Consider the following 20,003-nt stretch of genomic DNA (forward strand, 5'->3'; position numbering starts at 1 on the left):
AGATGAATATCCTTCCGAGATATCCTGCTCAAATTACCGCCATTTATTTTACTCACAAAGTACTGAGAGATCTGAATCGTTGATTGAGCTCTTTCATATGGAGTAAGCGGAGGCCCTGATTGAAGATGTGCTGCAGCTGCTTGGTTCAAGGGGAGGAACAGACCTGCCAAATATCAAACGGTCTCAGCTGAGCTCTCAGCCGAGCTCCCAGCTAGGATTCACAGACGGGTGTAACAGAAACGACCCCTCGATCAGGTCACATACTGAAACCTCACAATCCAAACTGAAGTCAATCACAGACAGCTGTGGTAGTACTACAATACACTAAAACCCTGGACAGTGGTTTGATGTCTTGAGGGAAAGTCCAAAGTAACTTCTGCTTTAACTCCAATTTCTTACCAGGTACCTAAACTCCTGGTTTTAAAATCTGACATTCAACAGGAATATTTAGGCCTTGACATTTACTTCCTGAGTCCTTCCTAATGTTATCTGAGCAGGTGACACAAAAGCATTGTATATCTAATCAAACCTTTTTTTTTTTCAAAAATTGAAAATAAAGGATTTCATTCTGAAAATGACTGCATTAAGAATTGATTTTAATATTTCTCCAATTGAAAAGAAGCTTTCTGACACAGCAGGGGGCAATTCCGTAACTGTCTTTTATGATGCCCTCAGGGACTTATCTGATGTGAGCTCTCAGGGTACAAAAAGAGTTTGGGGAAAATCAGTTGAATGCAGAGGAAATGATTAGATGTGGGAAGATAACTGAGAAAATTATACAAAAAAACTATAATACTAATAATTATAAATACATTATAATTATAATACTAAACTGATCTGCAACCAGATCACACAGGTTATATGTCCCCGAGTCACGAATATAAATTTAAAACCAGTCTCCATTGTGTCATGAGTGCAAAATTGACACTGGTAGTCTCATCCATTATTTCTGGTCCTCTGCCAGTACGCAAAACTACTGGAAAGGTATTCTGCAATACATGGGGGGAATTCTCAATGTTAAATTGTAAGGCCAGTAAGAAGTGCATTACAGTAATCGAGTTGGCTTGAAATAAAAGCATGAATCAGTTTTTCAGCATCTTTTTGATTTATAAATGGACGTACTTTAGCTATGTTTCTAAGGTGGAAAAATGATGTTTTCATCACCTTGTCAATGTCGGGCTTGAAGCTTAGATCTGAATCTAAAATAACACCAGGACCTGTAACCTCAGATTTAATCCAAGGAGTTAATTTCCCCAGATTATTAAACAGCATTTCTCTCAGCAATTTTTTTTAGGTCTGACTAGTAGGATTTCAGTTTTGTCCTCATTTAACTTTAAGAAATTATTGCCCATCCATTTATTTATTGCCAAAAGACAGGTAGTAATAGAGTTTATAGCTGCAGCATCATTTGGTTCATCAGAGATGTACAGTTGCGTGTCATCCGCATTACTATGGAAACATACATTGTGCTCTCTAATGATGTCACCAAGTGGCAGCATATATAGTGAGAATAAAAAGTGGACCAAGGCAGCTCCCTTGTGTTTTGTCCGTAATGTTGACCTGAGCTTGTACATTTGTTTGTTTGTTCAATAATAATTTGATTGATAAACTATTAAACACAAATACTTACTGACTCCTCTTTCCAGATAAGATTCATTACCCATACGGGAACCACACTTTGGTGGCGGTAGAGGTGAGTCACCCTCCCCTCACTGTAAGGTGCTTTGAGATGCATGAACAGTATGGCATAAATGCGATCCATTACTAACACTATCCCGTGTGCCTCACACTGCCGGTGGTGATTAATGACTAAACATCCCTGTAATAAGGTCAGCTGTATGGAGATACAACATACTTGACATTAATCATCTAAAGTAAGGATATCTTGATTTGGTATGGTGAACAACACACACTTAATGTGATGTCTGTTTTCATCAGACATTGTTGTAACTGAATAGTACTGTACGTAATCAAGTGCGGTATGTGTTGATGCTATGTTGATCACCTACCCTTGTTTCACCCACCGAACAAAACTGCAAATCTGTCCAACAAACAAAATCTGAAATTGAAATCTCCTTGTGTAACGAGTGTGCTTCACACTGAAGGCCTTACTCATGCTACGCTGAGGCAACTTAATGAGCAATACGGCGTGGGTGCAATTAATATGCATATGGGACACAAATGATGAATATGCATGATAGTATTCTTAGTGTACAGGCAGCCTTCTATCTGACTCATTGTAGGGGGGGAAAAAAACAGAATGGTTTCAATCTAACAATTTCTCATTATGGCCTTTCAGAGGTCGAAGCTATAAAATAATTACAATAATTATTATTGCTTCTTTGGCAAACATATTTGTCCTTGGCTGCTTAGAGGGCATCGGTTTTGTGCATATACATGCAAAGCAAAATGCAAAGTATAAAAAACAATTTCACCTCAAATCACAAAGTGCAAGTGTGGAGGGTGGTCTTGTAATACACAATTATGGAAACAACATAATACTGATAATATACTAAATAAGATGATATAATCTCAATTATACAAATCAAATCCAAACCAACAGCCTGTTTATGAGAGTGTGCTGATTCCCAGGTACTCTCTCAGGACTTGTTCCTACAGAAACTAAAAATGGTTCCTCTTTCTGATCTTAAAATCATCAAGTTAACATAGTCATTATAAGTTAGAGGGTAAATGCAGTTGAGTCCCACCAGAAGCAGGTGGTGAAAACACTACGAATTATTAACCTAGTAAAGATTAACATGATGGCAGCAGTTACGCGGTGGGCAACTGAACACGTAGCACTTTCATGATTCTATACCAATATCCACCCAAACTAGCAACATGGTTAGCCAAATGAGTAGTGATTGACTAAGACTGCTCACTGATCTGACCCTAACAAGAACCCAAATTCCTGTATTTTTAGTCATTGCCAATTAGAGTAAAAAACAAGTATGATGTCAGTGTATCCTTATTGCCTACATTGTTTAAAATAAACTCTTGTTTGCATAGAACTCTGTCAGTGAAACTCACAGCCAGTTTAAAAGAGAGCTCTTTTTTTGTACACAAAGGAAAAAAAGTCACTCACTCAATACATGTGTATGTGGACAAACACACAAGAGCACAAAGAACAGCTTGTTACGATGGTTATCAAGCCAAAAGAGGTGTGTGTGTGTGTGTGTGTGTGAATGAACCTAAGGAATATCAGTCTGTGCACAGTAATTTACATATGGAGATTGCACAGGAAGTAGGGGACTGGCTCTGTATTTCTAATGGTAATGGATGGGCTGGTCACCAATAAGAAGCCAGCACAGACCAAGTCAAATGATACGGAGCTACACTGGAAATCCAAGCATCTACAAGCCGTATATAGCATTTTTTTGGTAAGGTGCTAATTAAGATGAATTTTCATGTTAAATTTTTATAACCTTAATTGCATGATGTAACAACGGCACAATATTAGAAAAGAATAAAATGAATAATAGAAAAAAAGCCTTGTGTTCTCATTCCCTTTCAGTGTTTCAGTGACTGGTGTATTTCTATGCTTTTATAGTGGAGAGATGAACTGCAAATAAATGATAGGTTGGGATAGATTCTGCCAAAGATAACAATGACAATGAGAAGCAGCTGAGTGTCCTCAACAGGGAGTTTCATCCACCAGGGATCCACTGGCTTCTCACCTTCTTTATAAGATTTTCATGATTTAATTGAAGCCTTTCTTCAGATGGAAAGTTGGACGGGTTGTTCTTCCAGGCGTCAGTCACCTGCTGGTTGGAAGACATCTCTTAAATCCTCAGCGCTGTGAATCTCCAGGGCCCAATTGTTATTTGAATTGATACAAGAATATATCTCCGGAAATAATTCATGAGGGAAAAACGTAGGCATTGGCTTCAGCTGGAAATCTCGGTAGTAAACAGAAACCCCCCCAAACAAAGCTGTGATTCCACCATGGTAAATTGAATTTCTAATCCTCATTCCATCCCATTCATTCCTCATTCACACGGTTCCCTGCTATTAAAAGCCCTCCTTTTCATGTTAACCACGCTTTATAATGGAAAAACCAAAGAATCCACTTCTATGCAGCGCAGACCACAGAACAGTCGCAGCCACCTGTGAGGGGGTTCAGCTGGAGAGGTGCGTTGTTTCTCTCTTTCCGGCTGTCTGGGTCACACAGTTCAGCACGCCTTTCAGCGAATGCGCTATAAATTTGCCTGCGAGCGGCGTGCATTTGTTGGAGCCGCCAGGAAAAAAAATGCTAAACGTCTCCTCTCCCCGGTCATGGCTTCTTGTTTGAAGACGCTATCACCACTGCTCGATCCATCTGCGCGGTGACTGACACCTTCTATTTAAACTTTCATAACAGCCCGTATCCTTATCTCAACCATCTACTCCATCTTGTCGAGTCTCATCATTACGGCCCCAACTGTTCAATGGAAGACTGCCACGCCGTTTCCTCCCATCGAAATCAGGCTTCATTCATAATGCAGAGCGCAGGGGCCCAGTGAATACATCAGGGCTGTTTAAAGCGCCTGGCTACGGCAGAGGCTATAAAGGCGTCATACAAGTACAAACAGCGCACAATTACTCATGACAGGGTGGAAGAGGCAGACATGCTTATTCACAATGGCCACCGCAACCCTGAAGGCTACGTACTGCGAGCGGCCCGTGACAGCTGACTACAAAGGGAGCGTGTTAGTAAACAGATGAAACTGTCAGCCTCTGGACGTGACATTAAAGGCCCTCTCCACTTTCAGATCTCTGTCCCCCTTGCCCTCGGGGGACTCATTACAAACCCGTGCTAACGGGGGGGGGGGGGTTTCCACATTGAATCTCTGCTCATCTGAAGCCAGTGTTTCAGTGCTCTCTTTCCCCTTTTCTGTGGCCAGCCCACCATTCCTGACCCCCCCGCTGCTGGCTGTGCACCATTATTTATTGACTGGCCACGGACCTGAGCCAAGTCGCATGTGTAGAAAAAAAAATCCAATGGCTGGATCGAGACAGCCATGAGATATATTCATAATACGGGCAGTCAGAAAGTATTTATTTATTTAATAAGGAAACACACTTATCCAGAACAGCTTAGCTAAGCTAATCTGGCCTTTTGCATTAAATACAGACGCCAGAAGCAATAGGAACAACATCAAGTTGGCAAAGGAGGTACAGGTAAAGAACAGCCAGCATTATAAGCGTGCTCTGTGTTAGTCTGTGACGCACACAGCCTGGCTGATGTGTGGGCTGTCTGAGCCTGCCTTGCCTGGGGAAGACACTATCGCCTAATGGCCTGGAGCTCTGGCAGCATGGGTGGGCGCACAGACTGCGCTCTGTTCAAGCCCCCGTCTGGAGGCAGAGGAGCTGGGAGAGTGGTGACATTTCACAGAGTTCTACTCAGCTGGAGGGAGGACTGCCCTGTGCAACATACAACACTGACTCACACGTCCACTCCCTCTATGGTGTTGTCCGCTGTTGAGACATTCTGTGGAACCTCATCACATTCTTGTCACAAGTCTTGCGCCTCCACATCCTACCAACACTCTCCTTCTGCTTCTTCGGTGACCTGGACAGTCTCAGTGTCCCACCTCTGTGAAATAAGCCGCTTCTTACACCTACTGTCACAGCACAAAAAAAACCGGCATCCTACAAAAATGGAGTAGCAAATCCGGCTCCTCCATCAACCACCGGTGTCAATTTATGATGCATTACATCCAAGTGGAAGAAATCACAGCGACAACCACCCGACACCTGTCTGAATTTTATGAAGCTTGGAACTCTTTATTGACCCAGCTCAATATTGAAATAGATTAAGACAGATCTCTGCCCTCTGCAGTACATCCCCATTCTGCTTTGTTTTTTTGTTTGTTTTCAAGAGGGATGTAAGGATGAAAGGAAAAGACAAAAGGAAGGAAAAACTTAACCTATTCAGTCCCCTTTTTCTCCTGCCTTCTACTGCTACATTACATTTTTTTCTACCTGTGTGTGTGCTTTTGTGTCATGTGTTGTTTTGCAAACTGATGTTATAGTTTCCGTAGGAGTCTGGGGAGGTTAAGGTGATTACGAGATCAGAGATCTTATGGGGGAGGTCGGTACTTCTATTATATTATGTTTGCAAATCTATATTATGAAAGGTTTCCAGCGCGAGGGGCTAAAAAAACAGGGTTGGAGAAAGTAGGGATTTGCGAGAGAGAGATTGAGAGACCAATGTTAACTATGCATCACAGCATCTCTCCAGGTTTTATTTGAGAAGGGATGCATTAATAATAATCACAGCAATTAATACCGATGATTACTTGTTGCCATTACTGATTATTTCCCTAATTAGAATCAGCAGGAAGCAATATGCTGGGGTTTTCATTTTTAAAATGCAAATCAACCTGCTACGCCTCCTGTCCATCTTGAAAACATCAGAGAAACTACTACTGAAGCTTAAAATAGCTTCACAACAGGGGACAGCCATTATGTAAGATGAAACATACACCTGCATCGAAGATACTCCCAGAGACCAAGAGAGACAACCACCTGGAAAAAAAATTGTTCATAACATTGCACAGAGTTGCACAGAATTTGGTTTTGATCCCCTGCATCACATTGATTTTATCAGAGAAAACAGATGAGAATACAGATAAGACACACGAGAATACGCACAGCATTGTTGTTGAGGAAAACTGAAGCACAGACGGACTTCTGGATATAGAGTGTAAGACTAGTTCAGAAAGGGACAACACCAGATGTCTTCATTACAGCACCAATCATCCAAATGCCTACAGTCAAAACAGTGCACAAGCCGGAGCGCTTTCCAGTACACAGACAGATCAAATTAAACCGAGCTGCAGCAACATTTGCAAGCTAGCGCTCCTGACCTCTTACCCTCTGTGAAAGGAGGAAGACATAAACACAGTAATACAATTCCCGCCAGCCGTCCGTCAATAGGATTTAATAGGATGATCCCGCTCGTGGGGGGCCCCCGCGCGCTTTTCCAGAGGAATTTCTAATGAAGCCGACTCCCAGAACAAGGCAGCGTACGCGGGGGGGAACGAGTCCCCGCTACATCATCGCCGGCGTCGACCTTTTGCACAGAGCTCGCGCCCCCTGCTTAACCAGACCCTCCCCCGGCGGACCGGCATCCGAACAGGCTGGCCCCGCCTAGCTCTGCCCGATTCCTCCGGGACGACATTCAACCGCGGCAGCTCCGCCCGTTAATAATTCATCTCTTTAGCTGCTAGCCGGGCCGTTGCCATTTAAAATACAGAGGCGACATATTTGCTGTCTACGGGGCTCTGAAACAGGTGCACAAAAATCGGAGGCAGAGAGTTAGGCTCTGGGCCAGCGGCCGCATGAATAAATCCTAATCTGCCTGGACTCGGCTGCACCTCTAACTAAGCGTGTTTTGTGGGCAATTTACAGCAATGGATCTCGGTTAAAATAGGCTCATAAATGAGTGCAGGGGAGACTATAAAGTGCAAGGTATGAAATATTATTATTATTTTTTTCAAGTTTCCAGAGGAAAAACACAGGATCAGCGTACAACGCACTGAGCCAATGTCTGAGGCTCCGAGGTATGTCAGATTATATAAATATCAAGGTACCGCTATCAGGTAGCCATCCAGACACCTAATGTGGTGAACAGGGCACAGAACTCTACACTGATGGTAGTGGGTTCTTTACTGTAACTGATGCACATCTCTGAAGAGGCTCTGAAATTTACAACCAAACAGTAGCTTCTATTTACCCACCAATTCCATTTATAGATATTGTGCTTACAATTTTGCATATTATACCACCTGTCCCCGTACTGTCGCTATACTTGCTGTATGCACTTTTGTAAGTTGCTTTGGATAAAAGCATCTGCTAAATAAATAAATGTAAATGTAAAATGTACTGAAGCACACAACATGTAACTACAGAACCGCAGCTATGCATCTGTGATTTCAATCCGCACACTTTTGGGTATGAGGCATGGAGGCAGAGAGTGTAGGCAATGCTATGCAAGGGAAATGGCCCAGAGAGAACACACATGGGCAACTTCTGCCTCTTCCAACACCACCTATCCACCTAGCCCCAGCGCTAAAAGGAGGAACATCTCAGGGGCAGCAAATCAACAGAAATGTATCTTACAATGACATCGTGAACAGCAAGAGTGGACCATTTTTCACTTGTACACATTTTACACAGAAGCAGCACTATAACATTCGCTATAGGTAAAGGGGAGAAAAGCTATCCTGGAAGAGGCATGCTTGAATAGCTGTAAGAAGACCGATGAGCATGTGTTTGGATGAAACATTTCCCATGATGCAGCGCTTCTGAATAGGTCAGGCTTTTCCCCTTCTCTCGCGTAGAGCCTATTGTATAGCCTGACATTTACAGTGAAAAATAAGTCTCCACAAGGAGCCACTACAGGCATGGCATCATAAAATGCCTGTAAGGGGAGGGTAATAAACTATCAAGGGTATTCATTTCGGGGCAAAAAATAATTAGCAAGCATGAAAAATAATCATCGCAGCACATGAAATATTGAAAAAAAAAAACAAGGACAACATGAAAACCAATTAATACTGCCTGCAAGTAAATAGCTAAAGAATAATTAAATTCACTGAGTCTACATCTGTTCCAAGACTTCTTTGTTACACATTAATGCATGTTGCTACAAATGGTGCATATAACTCTGAATAGCTACAAATGGTGCATATAACTCTGAATACCTTGGCTGCTGCTGTTTATCATAGCAACAGCTTTTTCACTGGTCTAATGTGGCTGTCATCTTTCTTTCACTAATTTGTTAAAACTGCCAATGGCACTTAATTAATTAATTCAATTCCATTCACTGCATTGACAGGAGAGAGTTTACCAAGGGCTCCTGCCCAGTTTATTAGATTGAGGGCTGTTTACATGCACATATATCCTATACTACGTATATATTATACATACTATGACCTACTACTTACTGTTTGCATGCTACAACCTCACTGAATTGGTTTATATATTGTCAAGTGCTTTCATTGAAATGCTATCACAATGTTTGTAAATCTGCATATATGAGATGTAGATTATTTCTATTATACCAGTTACACTTCTCACCTTACACAACATGTACAATATGTGTATTGAGCTTGCCAGACAACAAAGCTAGACATCTCATCAGAAATCATTATAAAATCTGACATTAGAAAGTCACACACAATGACACACAGCATTTTGTCCTACCATTCCATTAACACAGGGCTCTTCTGCAAAATCCTGGTCAAGGACAATCCAATAGGCATATTATCTGCACACTGAGCACATGATTCAACCAATCACTGCCCTAATAGAGTCAGTTTTATCACTTCAAGCCCGCTGGTTATTACTCATTCAAAGAGAGCTGGGGAACCTGCTGCATTGCGGCTCTCCATGGCACATACTGTAAACTCTGTTTGTCAACATGTACTAATCCACACATGAATATGTCCTGTCTCCATTAAACAAAGCACTGATACAAACACACACGCATGCATCACAAGAATATGTACATACATAAAACTTGTAATAGCTTTGCAAGAGCTCAGTAAATCGTTTTGATTATAACAATTAACTAGCTGGGATATATGCTAAATGAAAAGATCCAATATCTACAGTATCATTATCTAGATGAGAGAAAGACTATTCCTTTCACACTATTGGCAGGTTCATTAAGCAAACCTGCAGTGGTAGCTAAACACCCTTCATTCATTTCAACCGCAGCAGAAGGTGAAGAGGTGCTATAACAAATCAAGATTCCCGAGCGCTACTTGCCATAATGCAATTACACACAACCTTCACCATAAAAGGCCTGACAGATGACCACGGTTCTATGGCTGATTAATTGCTCCTTAATTTCGGGATAGACAAGCGGCGCGACATTCGACCGCATCCAATCACTCACTGTGAGCCCTACAGTCTCTCTCAAACTGGCAAGCAAAGCTGGGATCACTGGCACCTTTCCCCATCGCAAGAACAAAAGACATCTTTCCTTTGTTTTCCCAATTATGGCACTTACCTTATCACCTTCATGCAATGCTATATATATATTTTTATCCCCAAATAAAGCCCACATCAGTCTCAGAAAACATTTGACATTGGAAATACCTCAATGTGTTTCAGTTTTTTGCAGTGGTGCATTTTTCAATGAGCTGAGAAGTCTAACCACACAGTACACACAAACTGTCATAATGATAAGGAAAATTTTAATACATGTGAATTCCTCACAGTCCTGCTGATATTGAAATAGTATTTTTAATAATACATTTCCATTCCATGATGTTACTCATTTATTACATTCCAAAATGTCCTCTGCCTCTAAGTAAACTTTTCTGATACACTGTTGTCCTGCTCTTGAACCAGATGCTATTAAATAAAAAACACTGCTTCAAGAAGTGTGCATGTTCATAAAAAGATGCAACAGTGAAAACTCATTTACAGTGAAATCCAGGCAGGCCTGTTTTTTATTTGCAGTGTTCAGTGTGCAAAGAAGCAGAGGTTCCACAAACAGGTGGAAGGCATTAGGAAGGAAGCAGCCAAAATCTTACCTAATACTCCCAAACGGTAGTTCACTGTGATGACGATGACGTTGCCATAGCTCGCCAAGATGCTCCCATCGAACATATTCCCAGTCCCCTCCATATACGATCCACCGTGGATGAACACCATCACCGGTTTCGGACTCCCGCTTTCCCGGATGTCTGGAGAAAGGAAAGGAAAAATAATTAAAAAGGAAATTCAATCTGACAGCCAGAGGTTCAATCTGGACTGTGGGCGACTTGCACGCGGGCATATGCATTATTGGTTTGAGTGAAATGCAACTTTGCGTGTTCGGCGTTCGTTTCCTTAGCAACACGTACACTAGTGCATGTTCCTGGTAAGTGCAAATCCCTCGATATTCAATTTGGATTCATAAGTCACTGGGCTAAATTATTGGATTTCAGCCCGTCAATGGTGCAAGAAAGAGAGGCTTTAAAAGTTAAATTAAAATTTCTAATTTGTCTGCATAGGGCAAAGGCTCCCTGACTGCGGGTCACGGTATTATGTGGGGGTCACAGATGAAGAGGATAGAGCATCTAGCAATAAAATCATTTTCACAATATAAAGTACCGCTGAAAAGTTTGGACCCACCCAAGTTTGGATTAAGATGATGGGAAACATGCATAAGGCTTATGCTTCAATGTGGGAAATGTTTCTCTTGGAAAAGTAAAAATAGTTGAAGTTGATGCCTACGTATGAATTTCATTCAAAAAAAAAAAATAATAATTTTAAAAAATATTTTTTGGCTACTTTGACTTGTTTAACTTTTTTTGGGCACTGCATAATTCCATTTGTGTTATTTCATAGTTTTGAGATCTTCACTATTATTCTAAAATGTGAAAAATACTAAAAGAAAAAGTAGGTCCAAACTTTTGGCTGGTACTGCATGAAGAGCAAACAGTTGTAATTTGCATGGTACTCCAATAACATTAGCGATTACTGGTGAATATTAGTTAATGGCAATTGTTCCTATTGAAAGCATGTGTTTGTGCCAATCTGAATTTTGAGCGCTTCACCCTACTGCTGAAAGTCACTTTTCAACCACACTACCAGCCTTGGAAAAACATCCTCGCAACACACAAGCCTGTTATTCACATTCAAGATGGTGAATATGTAGATTTCTACCATTGTTATCATAACATTTTAGCAACAAGTATTTTCATACAATGCGTTAAGCCCATTATCGAACAGAATGCAAAACTGATTAAAATTTTTAAAAAAAGTAATGCTTTTTGTTGTTGGCAATTGGGGTCAAATTCATTTTCAAGCATAAAAATGAGATCATGAAGGAAAAAGACTGGGTTATACAGTAGGTATAATGCACACTTAATGCACAGAGCAGCATAAGACAGGATTAAAAAACACTGCAGAGTATCTTCATTATTCAGTTTGGGTCATTCTTTATGCATTCATCACTCATCCCCCATACCAAATTTCAATATTATTGCTTGCATAATCTAATTAAAATTCCCTTTTCAGTTTAGAAATATACTGTACATGACCTCATCTACATTAAAGCCGTGATTTCTCTTTCTGTTGGAATTTTAGCTTTATTCAAATTTTTAGTTTTTACATTTAAATTGGATGTGAAAGCTTCAAAATAAAAACCTGACAGTAGAGGTTATTCCTACACTTGGACTTGTAAGCCCGGGTGCTCTCAGTCTGTGTTAAGAGGAAACTGCAGCATGAACACACATTATCTTGAGTACTTTCTTTTAGGTGGTTGGAGACATGTTTTAAGGGTCTCAAAACCAATGCCTGCTTTCAGCTGAACGATTTAAGAGGGAGCCAATTCCAATATCTGAGTGATGTGCCATCCTTCTGTTTGACTTGTTTTCCCCGCTCAGGCTTCTAACTCCCCGACCACAAAACAGGGAGCAGAGTGTGGGAGTCACAGTCATCGGGGACGCGGCTTTTCATCTCCACCATCTTGTCGAAGACAAATGTTGCATTATTTAGACGGACTGTCTCTTGTGAGTGTGTCTGTCTGTCTGTCTACCTGTCCTCTGGAGAAGGCTATGAACCGGCGATGTGGTATTATATCTTTCATCCACTTTGATAAATATATTTAATAACACCAGGCCAGCTGCATTCGCACAGGTTCATAAACCACTGGAGATGGCAGGATAGCATCCCCTCAAAGCAGGAGACTCAGTCAACACAGCTATGCACCGCTGAATGGGTTTCATCATAAACGAAAACAGCCACTAAATAATTCTAGGTGTTTTGAATCCATTCGATAAGCATTACATGCATCATTGTAATTCCTAGGTTCTTTACAAGCGTCAATCTGAGGTAATTGCCTGCATTAGCTGTGTGAGATGGCTGGACATTGCCCTTTTCACATAAGAGGTTTACCATACTGAGCTCTCAGCTGCCAAATATAATTTATTTTAAAATATAGGCAAACATGTTCACGGCCAGCATTCGCAATTTGCTGAGGTGAGCTTCACAGTTGTATGCCTCTTTTTCACTTAACCCACGCATATGCATGTAAAGACAGCTGCAATCAAGCACAGGGTTTTCCACATTACCTAGTGTCCTTTGCACGTGAATTAACCAAGTGAAAGGCATTCAGTTGCTGATGAAGATATTGCCATTTAGTTCAATGGAAGAGGAGTTTGTTCTTGAATGTTGGATCTTGGTAAATGCTAATCTGTCAAATAATGGACATACATGCAGGGACCTTATCTTGCAAGCAAAAGGAACAGACATTTCCTTTCTCCATTCCACATAAGGTAGCCAGATCCACAAACTGGCTGCAGAATTACAGCTAGGGCAGGAGTCACCATAAGAGCTAAGAGCTACCATCCAGCTGACTCTTCTCTGACAAAGTACCACATCATGCCGTGGACATCATTATCAACAGCAGACATAGTCATCATGTCCTCCCTCTCAAAGATAAGCTTGTCAGTGATAGATGGTGACAGGTCCCTCAGAGTGGCAGCTGCCATTGAGTCCGATGCTACAACTATCTCCATCTTCCTGCCCACACGGGAGATCAAACTGATTCTCTCCCTTTTTTTAAATGCAGGATTGCAACTGAGGACTCAAAGGAGGATCCAGTGCAGACAGAGGCCACTTCCTCTGAACTCGCATTTTAAGTTCGATACCGCCACTGAAACAAGATTAAATCCGCACCTGAACCATCCGATCGTGGCGCGTCAAGCACGCTCAGACGAGAAGGAACATTCCTTGTCAAAATTTAATTTGCTCTCGTGGGCTCGGCTATGCAGCTCTTTTGGCTTAAAATAACAGATGTGAAATGTTTTAAAATGGAATGTGAATGGCATGGATCAAGCTTTCCAGGTTTCGCTCCATGTATTTCACAGAGACCCTTCCATAAGCCTTGATTTGAGCCAGTATCAGGAAGTGGTATGTTCAATGACAGAGACAAGATAGTGATTAGTGAGGATCCCTGCTGAGTTCCTTCCATGAACCTTGATGGCAGCATCCACATGTGAAGCTGTTCGTCACACTAACACAGGAGATGATAGCACTCCTTAATCTCCATTTAAGGGGCTTCATCTTTTTTTTTGTATGATCTGGTGTGAGCATGTGAAAAAGGCAGACAAATGCATTCACCATCACAAACGAGGGACCTGGTTGTGGGTGAGCGCTTGAAATTCCAGACAAACAACTCTTACTTCTTTGATTATACTAATACTCTGTTGTTAATTACTGCTGTCTATCAAACTCAAATGTCTTAAAGTACATTGTACAACTTAAGTCTCTCTCTAATTCTATCTGCCCAATGCTGGCCAGAAGCAGATGGGCTCCCGCTCTGAGTCAGGTTCTGCTCAAGGTTTCTTCCTGTTTTTTGGAGAGTTTTTCATTGCCACTGTTGCCTTAAGCTTGCTCACAGGGGGTCTCAGGCCTGGGAACAATGTAAAGCTGCTTTGTGACAACTTGTGTTGTAAAAAGCGCTACACATATAAAATTGAATTGAATTGAATAGATAAATGGCTGGTGCTTTTAATTTGGCATTTTATGTGTTTTAAATTTCCTTTATGTGTCATTTCATCACAATATTGCATTTTTCTATTGCCATCTGTTAACTAATTCATACTGTAAATTCTTTTGAGATTATTTGTCCATGACTGTTTTTATTTTTATTTTATGTACATCAGGTCTCACTTGAAAATGAGATCTCTATCTCAATGGGATTCACCTGACTAAATAAAGGTTATTATTATTTTATTATTGAACTAGACACTACACTAGCCTATACGGAACTGTAAAAACTCTTTTGTAAAAAAAAATGTAAGATGCTTTCTTATGTTGTACAATTGAGTCTGCATTAGGTGGCTTGCACTTTCCCCACAGGAACATATATTGGATCTGCTGTGGATCTTTACTCTCCATGTCTTTTGTTTTCAATATAAAGTCAAGTTACACAAAAGTTAATAACAACAGTACCATTGCCGTCGCACAAAAATTTTAGATATAACTCATACACATTTGAGGCCAAAGTTATTTGCCTTTTTGTAATGCCTTTGTCTGGGGAACATTTCTCCCTTCTCCATGGAATAGATTTTTTCAGTGTGTGCTGACTACCGTGTTGACATATCAAGGGTATTAAAATTCTGGCTGAACATTAAAAAAAACACCAATTTATAAATTTTGGATTCTTTGAGCATCTTGGACAGTTTTAATAGTGTGTGAATTTGTTTAATGTGTTAGTTATGTTATGCTGATACTGTAAAGAACACTAAGGGTAAGAGATTTAAGGGAGCATTTTATCTACCCTTTAGTGATCCTTTGCAGTAAACCTTAACATTGACTTTCAGAAAGTATTCGATTTTTGTTTGTTTGTTGAGTGTGGCTTCAGGAAACACTAACATTTTGCTAATTGGCAGGTAACTAAAATTATGTTGTACAGTAAGCACAAACTGTGCTAGGACTGAACTGCCTTCAGTTGCCATGTAGACCCCAGGAACATGATAAGACGATGTTGCTTTGGAAACGTTCCAAGTAATGTAATGAGGTAATTTGTGGTGTCCGTACTTTGGTTATTTGATTTGTCTGTAGTGTTACAGAGTGGCATCTTTCAAAAAGCTGAAGGTCTGAAAATACATGCAAAAATGTGTCTGTAAGGGGTGCGAACCAGTCTGCATCAATTTTATAGATGTGGGATGCAACATGTAAAAATAGAAAATAAAATACAAAATAGAATTCAAGCAAAAACCTAGATAATGTTTACTATAATGGGATATTCTAGAACGACAAGAAACATTAAACATACTCCAAAAACACCAAGCAAAAAAGACAAAACACATCCATCAAAAATTAGGAAGAAGAAAAATCTTCAGTTTTTTTTTTAAAAAGGACAAGAAATTTAAGAAAAGCAAAGAAGAAAAAAAATGGGGGAGATCCTTGTCATGCATATCAGTCTGGCGTCAAAAAAATACCTTCATCTTCAGCACCGCCATTACCACCTAAATCCTCATTCTGTTTCTTTGTTAGAGGACCTAGGATCAAGAGTGGAGACAATGGAAGAAACAAAGCATTTCAAGAACAACACAAGGCTTAAAAAAGCTCTAAAAATAACAGAAAAGATTCCTTTCTTTATTTTTTTTTTAACAACAGCCGTTTCAGGGGAAAAATTTAGTACATATATAATTATATAAGCTGCCATTATGGGCCTTGTAGAAACAAGCAGAAGACCCGGAGATGTTTTTTTTTCTCTCCCAGGAAGGAGAGCAAGAAGATCTATACCTGCTTCAAAAACATCTGCTCCATATAAAAAGAGCTTTGAAAAAAGAACTCCTGTCTCGCTCTGAAAACGTAAAACTTAAAGCTGGAAGAACTTCACATAAATTTTGAGAATCTTCATGGTAGAGGCAAAAGTATTTTGTGCAGCACATTATTGCAACCAACACCCTCCTCTCCAGACATATGTAATATTTCAGCAGTACAGGTCCAAGACACCTTTGACAACCCACTGCTTCATCGTTTGTTTAAACAGGTGCCACAGTAAACAGAATTGGTAAACCTCCAGCTTATCAAGCCAGCACAACTTCATAGCTTTATGACTTAGTTCTTACTGAAGGACAGAAAAAATGACAACATTAAAACTGCAGTCAAACTGTGAACTTTGGTTTCAGAAAAAAAGGAGGGGTTTACCATTCACATACACCAAATCTGTTTTCCCACTGACCAAACAGTGAAGCAGGAAGGCAGCCAAAGGCTACAACAGAACAGCGTATTGCAGGTTATTTCAGTCATCTACATGACAAAAGGGTTCATTCACGGATGCATTATGCAGTGCAAAAATCAACATCACCCATACAGAGACAGCCACGCACCAAAGCAAGAGAAAATCACAAAGGAGCCAAACATTTTCACACATGGATACAGGGACAAATTTCAGAGTCTGAGAAAATGACGGATGCAGGAGACAGGATACACAAGACTATGGCCGGGCATATGGAAAGACTTCCCACAACTGGCATGTTCACAAACAACACAAAACGATGACGGGCTCGTGTATTGTATCATATTTATGATGACAAGTGACCGACAGCAAGCTTCCGAGAACAGGAAATTGAGAGTTATTATTTTAATAATGTCATTTTTTTTATTCCCTTGGTGATGACTTAAACACAGTTGTCATGACAACACTTTTCTGTAGGGTAAAATCTGTAGAACAAAATGAAAGTTAGTCACAATTACAGTACTACTAATAATCAGAAGAAGAAAAAGTTCATTATTCAAACTAGCGCAAATGATTCACAGTGATATTCATATATTTCTTTTTTTCAATTAGTTACTAACAAATAGGTCTGGTTGTTTTTCTAATAATTGGAAAAATCTTAAACTGCAGGAGCAAAGGTAATATACCAAAAGGGTAATTTCTTACTGCCAAATGCAGATTCCTTAAAATTATCACCTGTAAGATTCTGGCCCTCACAGCTTCATTCTTCCCCAGGTAAGGAAATTCAAGCAATCTCAACAGAATTTTCATGCTTTCCATGTGACACCCACACACACACACACACACACACACACACACACACAAAGCATTTGCTTCTCAACTTAACACATTTCAAACACAGCATGAGTAGTTTTACTGCTGTTGAGTACAAATAACTTTCACAGAAAAAGAGCTGAAATAAGGGAACGAAGGGGACAGTAGAAGGCAAACAGTAGGGCGAAGAGCAGAGCTGAGGCCATCTGTATACTACAGCCGCAACTCTGCCCCACTTTGTCTTGATTTCTAGATGTCTCAAAGTAAATAGTGGAGACAGATTGCCTCCATGGCCCACACGCGCATTACTCCAATGTTCAGACAACCTGGATGCACTCCATCTTCTGCTCCATACAGCTGTTCCCAGGTACATTACTGCTCCCAAGAACATCAATCTGAGGGGGAAGACTCTGATCAAATCTGTCTTCTGTCAGCATTACACTCCATCATTAAACTGCAGAAAGAGAAAGCCCATGAAAGGCTGTCTTTTGGCCTTTTTTTTCCAATGCTCCTATCATTATTAAAAATGAATTTGACCCCTGATCATTTCTGTCAATTACAGAGGGGTCTGGAGAAATTCATGTGTTCGGTGAAATGTGATTCTGGGTTAAATTATGAGCGGTTGCTCTTAGACCACTGTATTCCCCAAAGCCGTTCCTCCCCCAGGTAAGAGATGTATAATGATGGATCCAGATGTATTAATAACAGACCACACATACTGAGTATGATTTGTGAGTATATTTCCATATTTCCTTCCTATCCATATTTATTTTGATTGATTTGCTGCCAAAAAAACCCAGTAAATTCATACCTAATCCTCCACGCTACAAGCAAATATTTCACAGCTGTTCCACTCCCAACACTGGCGCTAAATACTCAAATGAATCTCCAACTGAGCGTGGGGATGGTCAAAAGTTAGACCAATTCAATTTATTCATCTGTCAGAAGAAAAAAAAAACAAAAACACAAGCAACTCTGTCAATGGGACATCTATCCACAGAATGCTATTGTGCATTTGCCCACTGGGTGTGAAATTAGTTCTGTTACATCACCATTTTTCTGACCTTCACCCTTATGCATACACTTTACATAATATCTGCAAATTCCATGCAAAAATCTTTGTTCAAAATGAAGGTACAAGTTTTATAGCCAGCATTTTTTAAATACATTATTTCAGGCCAAACTGTACCCGGCTGAGAGAAAAATGAAAAAAAATATATAATACGCTATGTACAGCTCTATGAATGTGCCCTGCAAATGTCAAGTTGTAGGTAGCGAACGCAAACACACAGCAAACAAGAAATATTCAAGTGGACTTCCCACTGACTCATCTATGTTATTATGAAATATAGCAGCACACAAATAGGTCAAACCAGTCATGGCAGAAATCTTATGCATACCTTGCTGTATCAAGATCTTACTGGTATCCTAAAAAAATTCCCAAGATCTTGTTGAATCGCGCCAGTAAGCAAGTAGCGTGTAAGGTTCTATTTCATATTCATAAATGATATCATGAAATCGTGAAAAACGCAAGATCCCACAGGATTATATAACATGCTAAAAGATCTGTCAAAAGGATCTTGTGCAGGTTTTTGATTCTAATTAGGATTTCATGGGAACTGTAAAAGATCTTACACAACCATGGGTAATATTTCTTGCAGGGAATGCTATCCATATAAGTCAGTTGAGGTCAACCCAATGTCCATCCAGGGTCTGTCCCTCACATGAAATACTCATACCAGATATGGTCACAGCAAAAGGGGCATTTCTTACAAAGGATCATCATCCAGGCACATCTGGACCTCAGCGCAAGTCTTGACTAAGACAAACATCTAAATCAATAAATGAAAAATGTCTTTAAGTTGGAAAAATAAAAGTGAGTGAGGCTCTCTGTTATGCGATACTATCTATACTATAAAAATATAAGTTGCACAGGTGACTAGTTGCACTGCATCTGAGCCCTGAATTAGAAACTCACAGATTTTGCAGAAATATATTGAACTGACAGTCTGAAAGTGATGCTGTGTGTAGCACACACATTCAGAGGGAAACACTTCAATTACCTAACACTGGGCTCTAGTGAAGGCAGATGGCCTAGCCTAAATGGGTGGGTCTGAAGCCCTGCCAGGCTTGGGACTTTCAAAGTCAGGAACCATGAGACCACTCACAGACACTGTACTGCTATGATTCAAATGATTTTGTTGCCTGAATTTATGTAATAAAATGGCTCAGATGTACACTGAACTCCAGGTCAATCTCGCTTCCAAGCAGCTGTCAGAGTATGCAGGATGGACATACTGGCATGATTATGGTGTCTTTATAGGATTCTGTGTGGTGTAATGGCCTTCGCTTGTGACAAGAAATTGGCAAGACTGACTTCTGGCTGGGGGCATCACCATTTCTTCCCCTGAGCAAGATCCTTCACTTGAATTCATAAAATATCTAGCCGTATGAATGGATTGTATGTACATGTCAACCATGTAATGGCAAATGTACATACCTATGTGTA

General features: G+C 40.3%; 1 protein-coding gene across 5 annotated transcripts in view; it reads right to left on the reverse strand.

Moving 5' to 3' along the window:
• LOC118795753 (neuroligin-1-like) overlaps positions 1–20,003 on the reverse strand; it is a 159,814-nt gene that overhangs the window by 74,730 nt on the left and 65,081 nt on the right. For 4 of the 5 annotated variants that reach the window (XM_036554463.1, XM_036554466.1, XM_036554464.1 and 1 more), the window contains one exon: positions 10,533–10,685. In XM_036554463.1, the coding sequence (XP_036410356.1) occupies positions 10,533–10,685 (153 nt within the window). Of the gene's footprint in view, positions 1–10,532; positions 10,686–15,935; positions 15,990–20,003 lie in introns of those variants that run through there. The other variant, XM_036554468.1, reaches the window with a different exon arrangement.

Source organism: Megalops cyprinoides, chromosome 20 (genome assembly GCF_013368585.1).
Source record: "Megalops cyprinoides isolate fMegCyp1 chromosome 20, fMegCyp1.pri, whole genome shotgun sequence".
In the NCBI taxonomy this organism is placed as follows: domain Eukaryota; kingdom Metazoa; phylum Chordata; class Actinopteri; order Elopiformes; family Megalopidae; genus Megalops; species Megalops cyprinoides.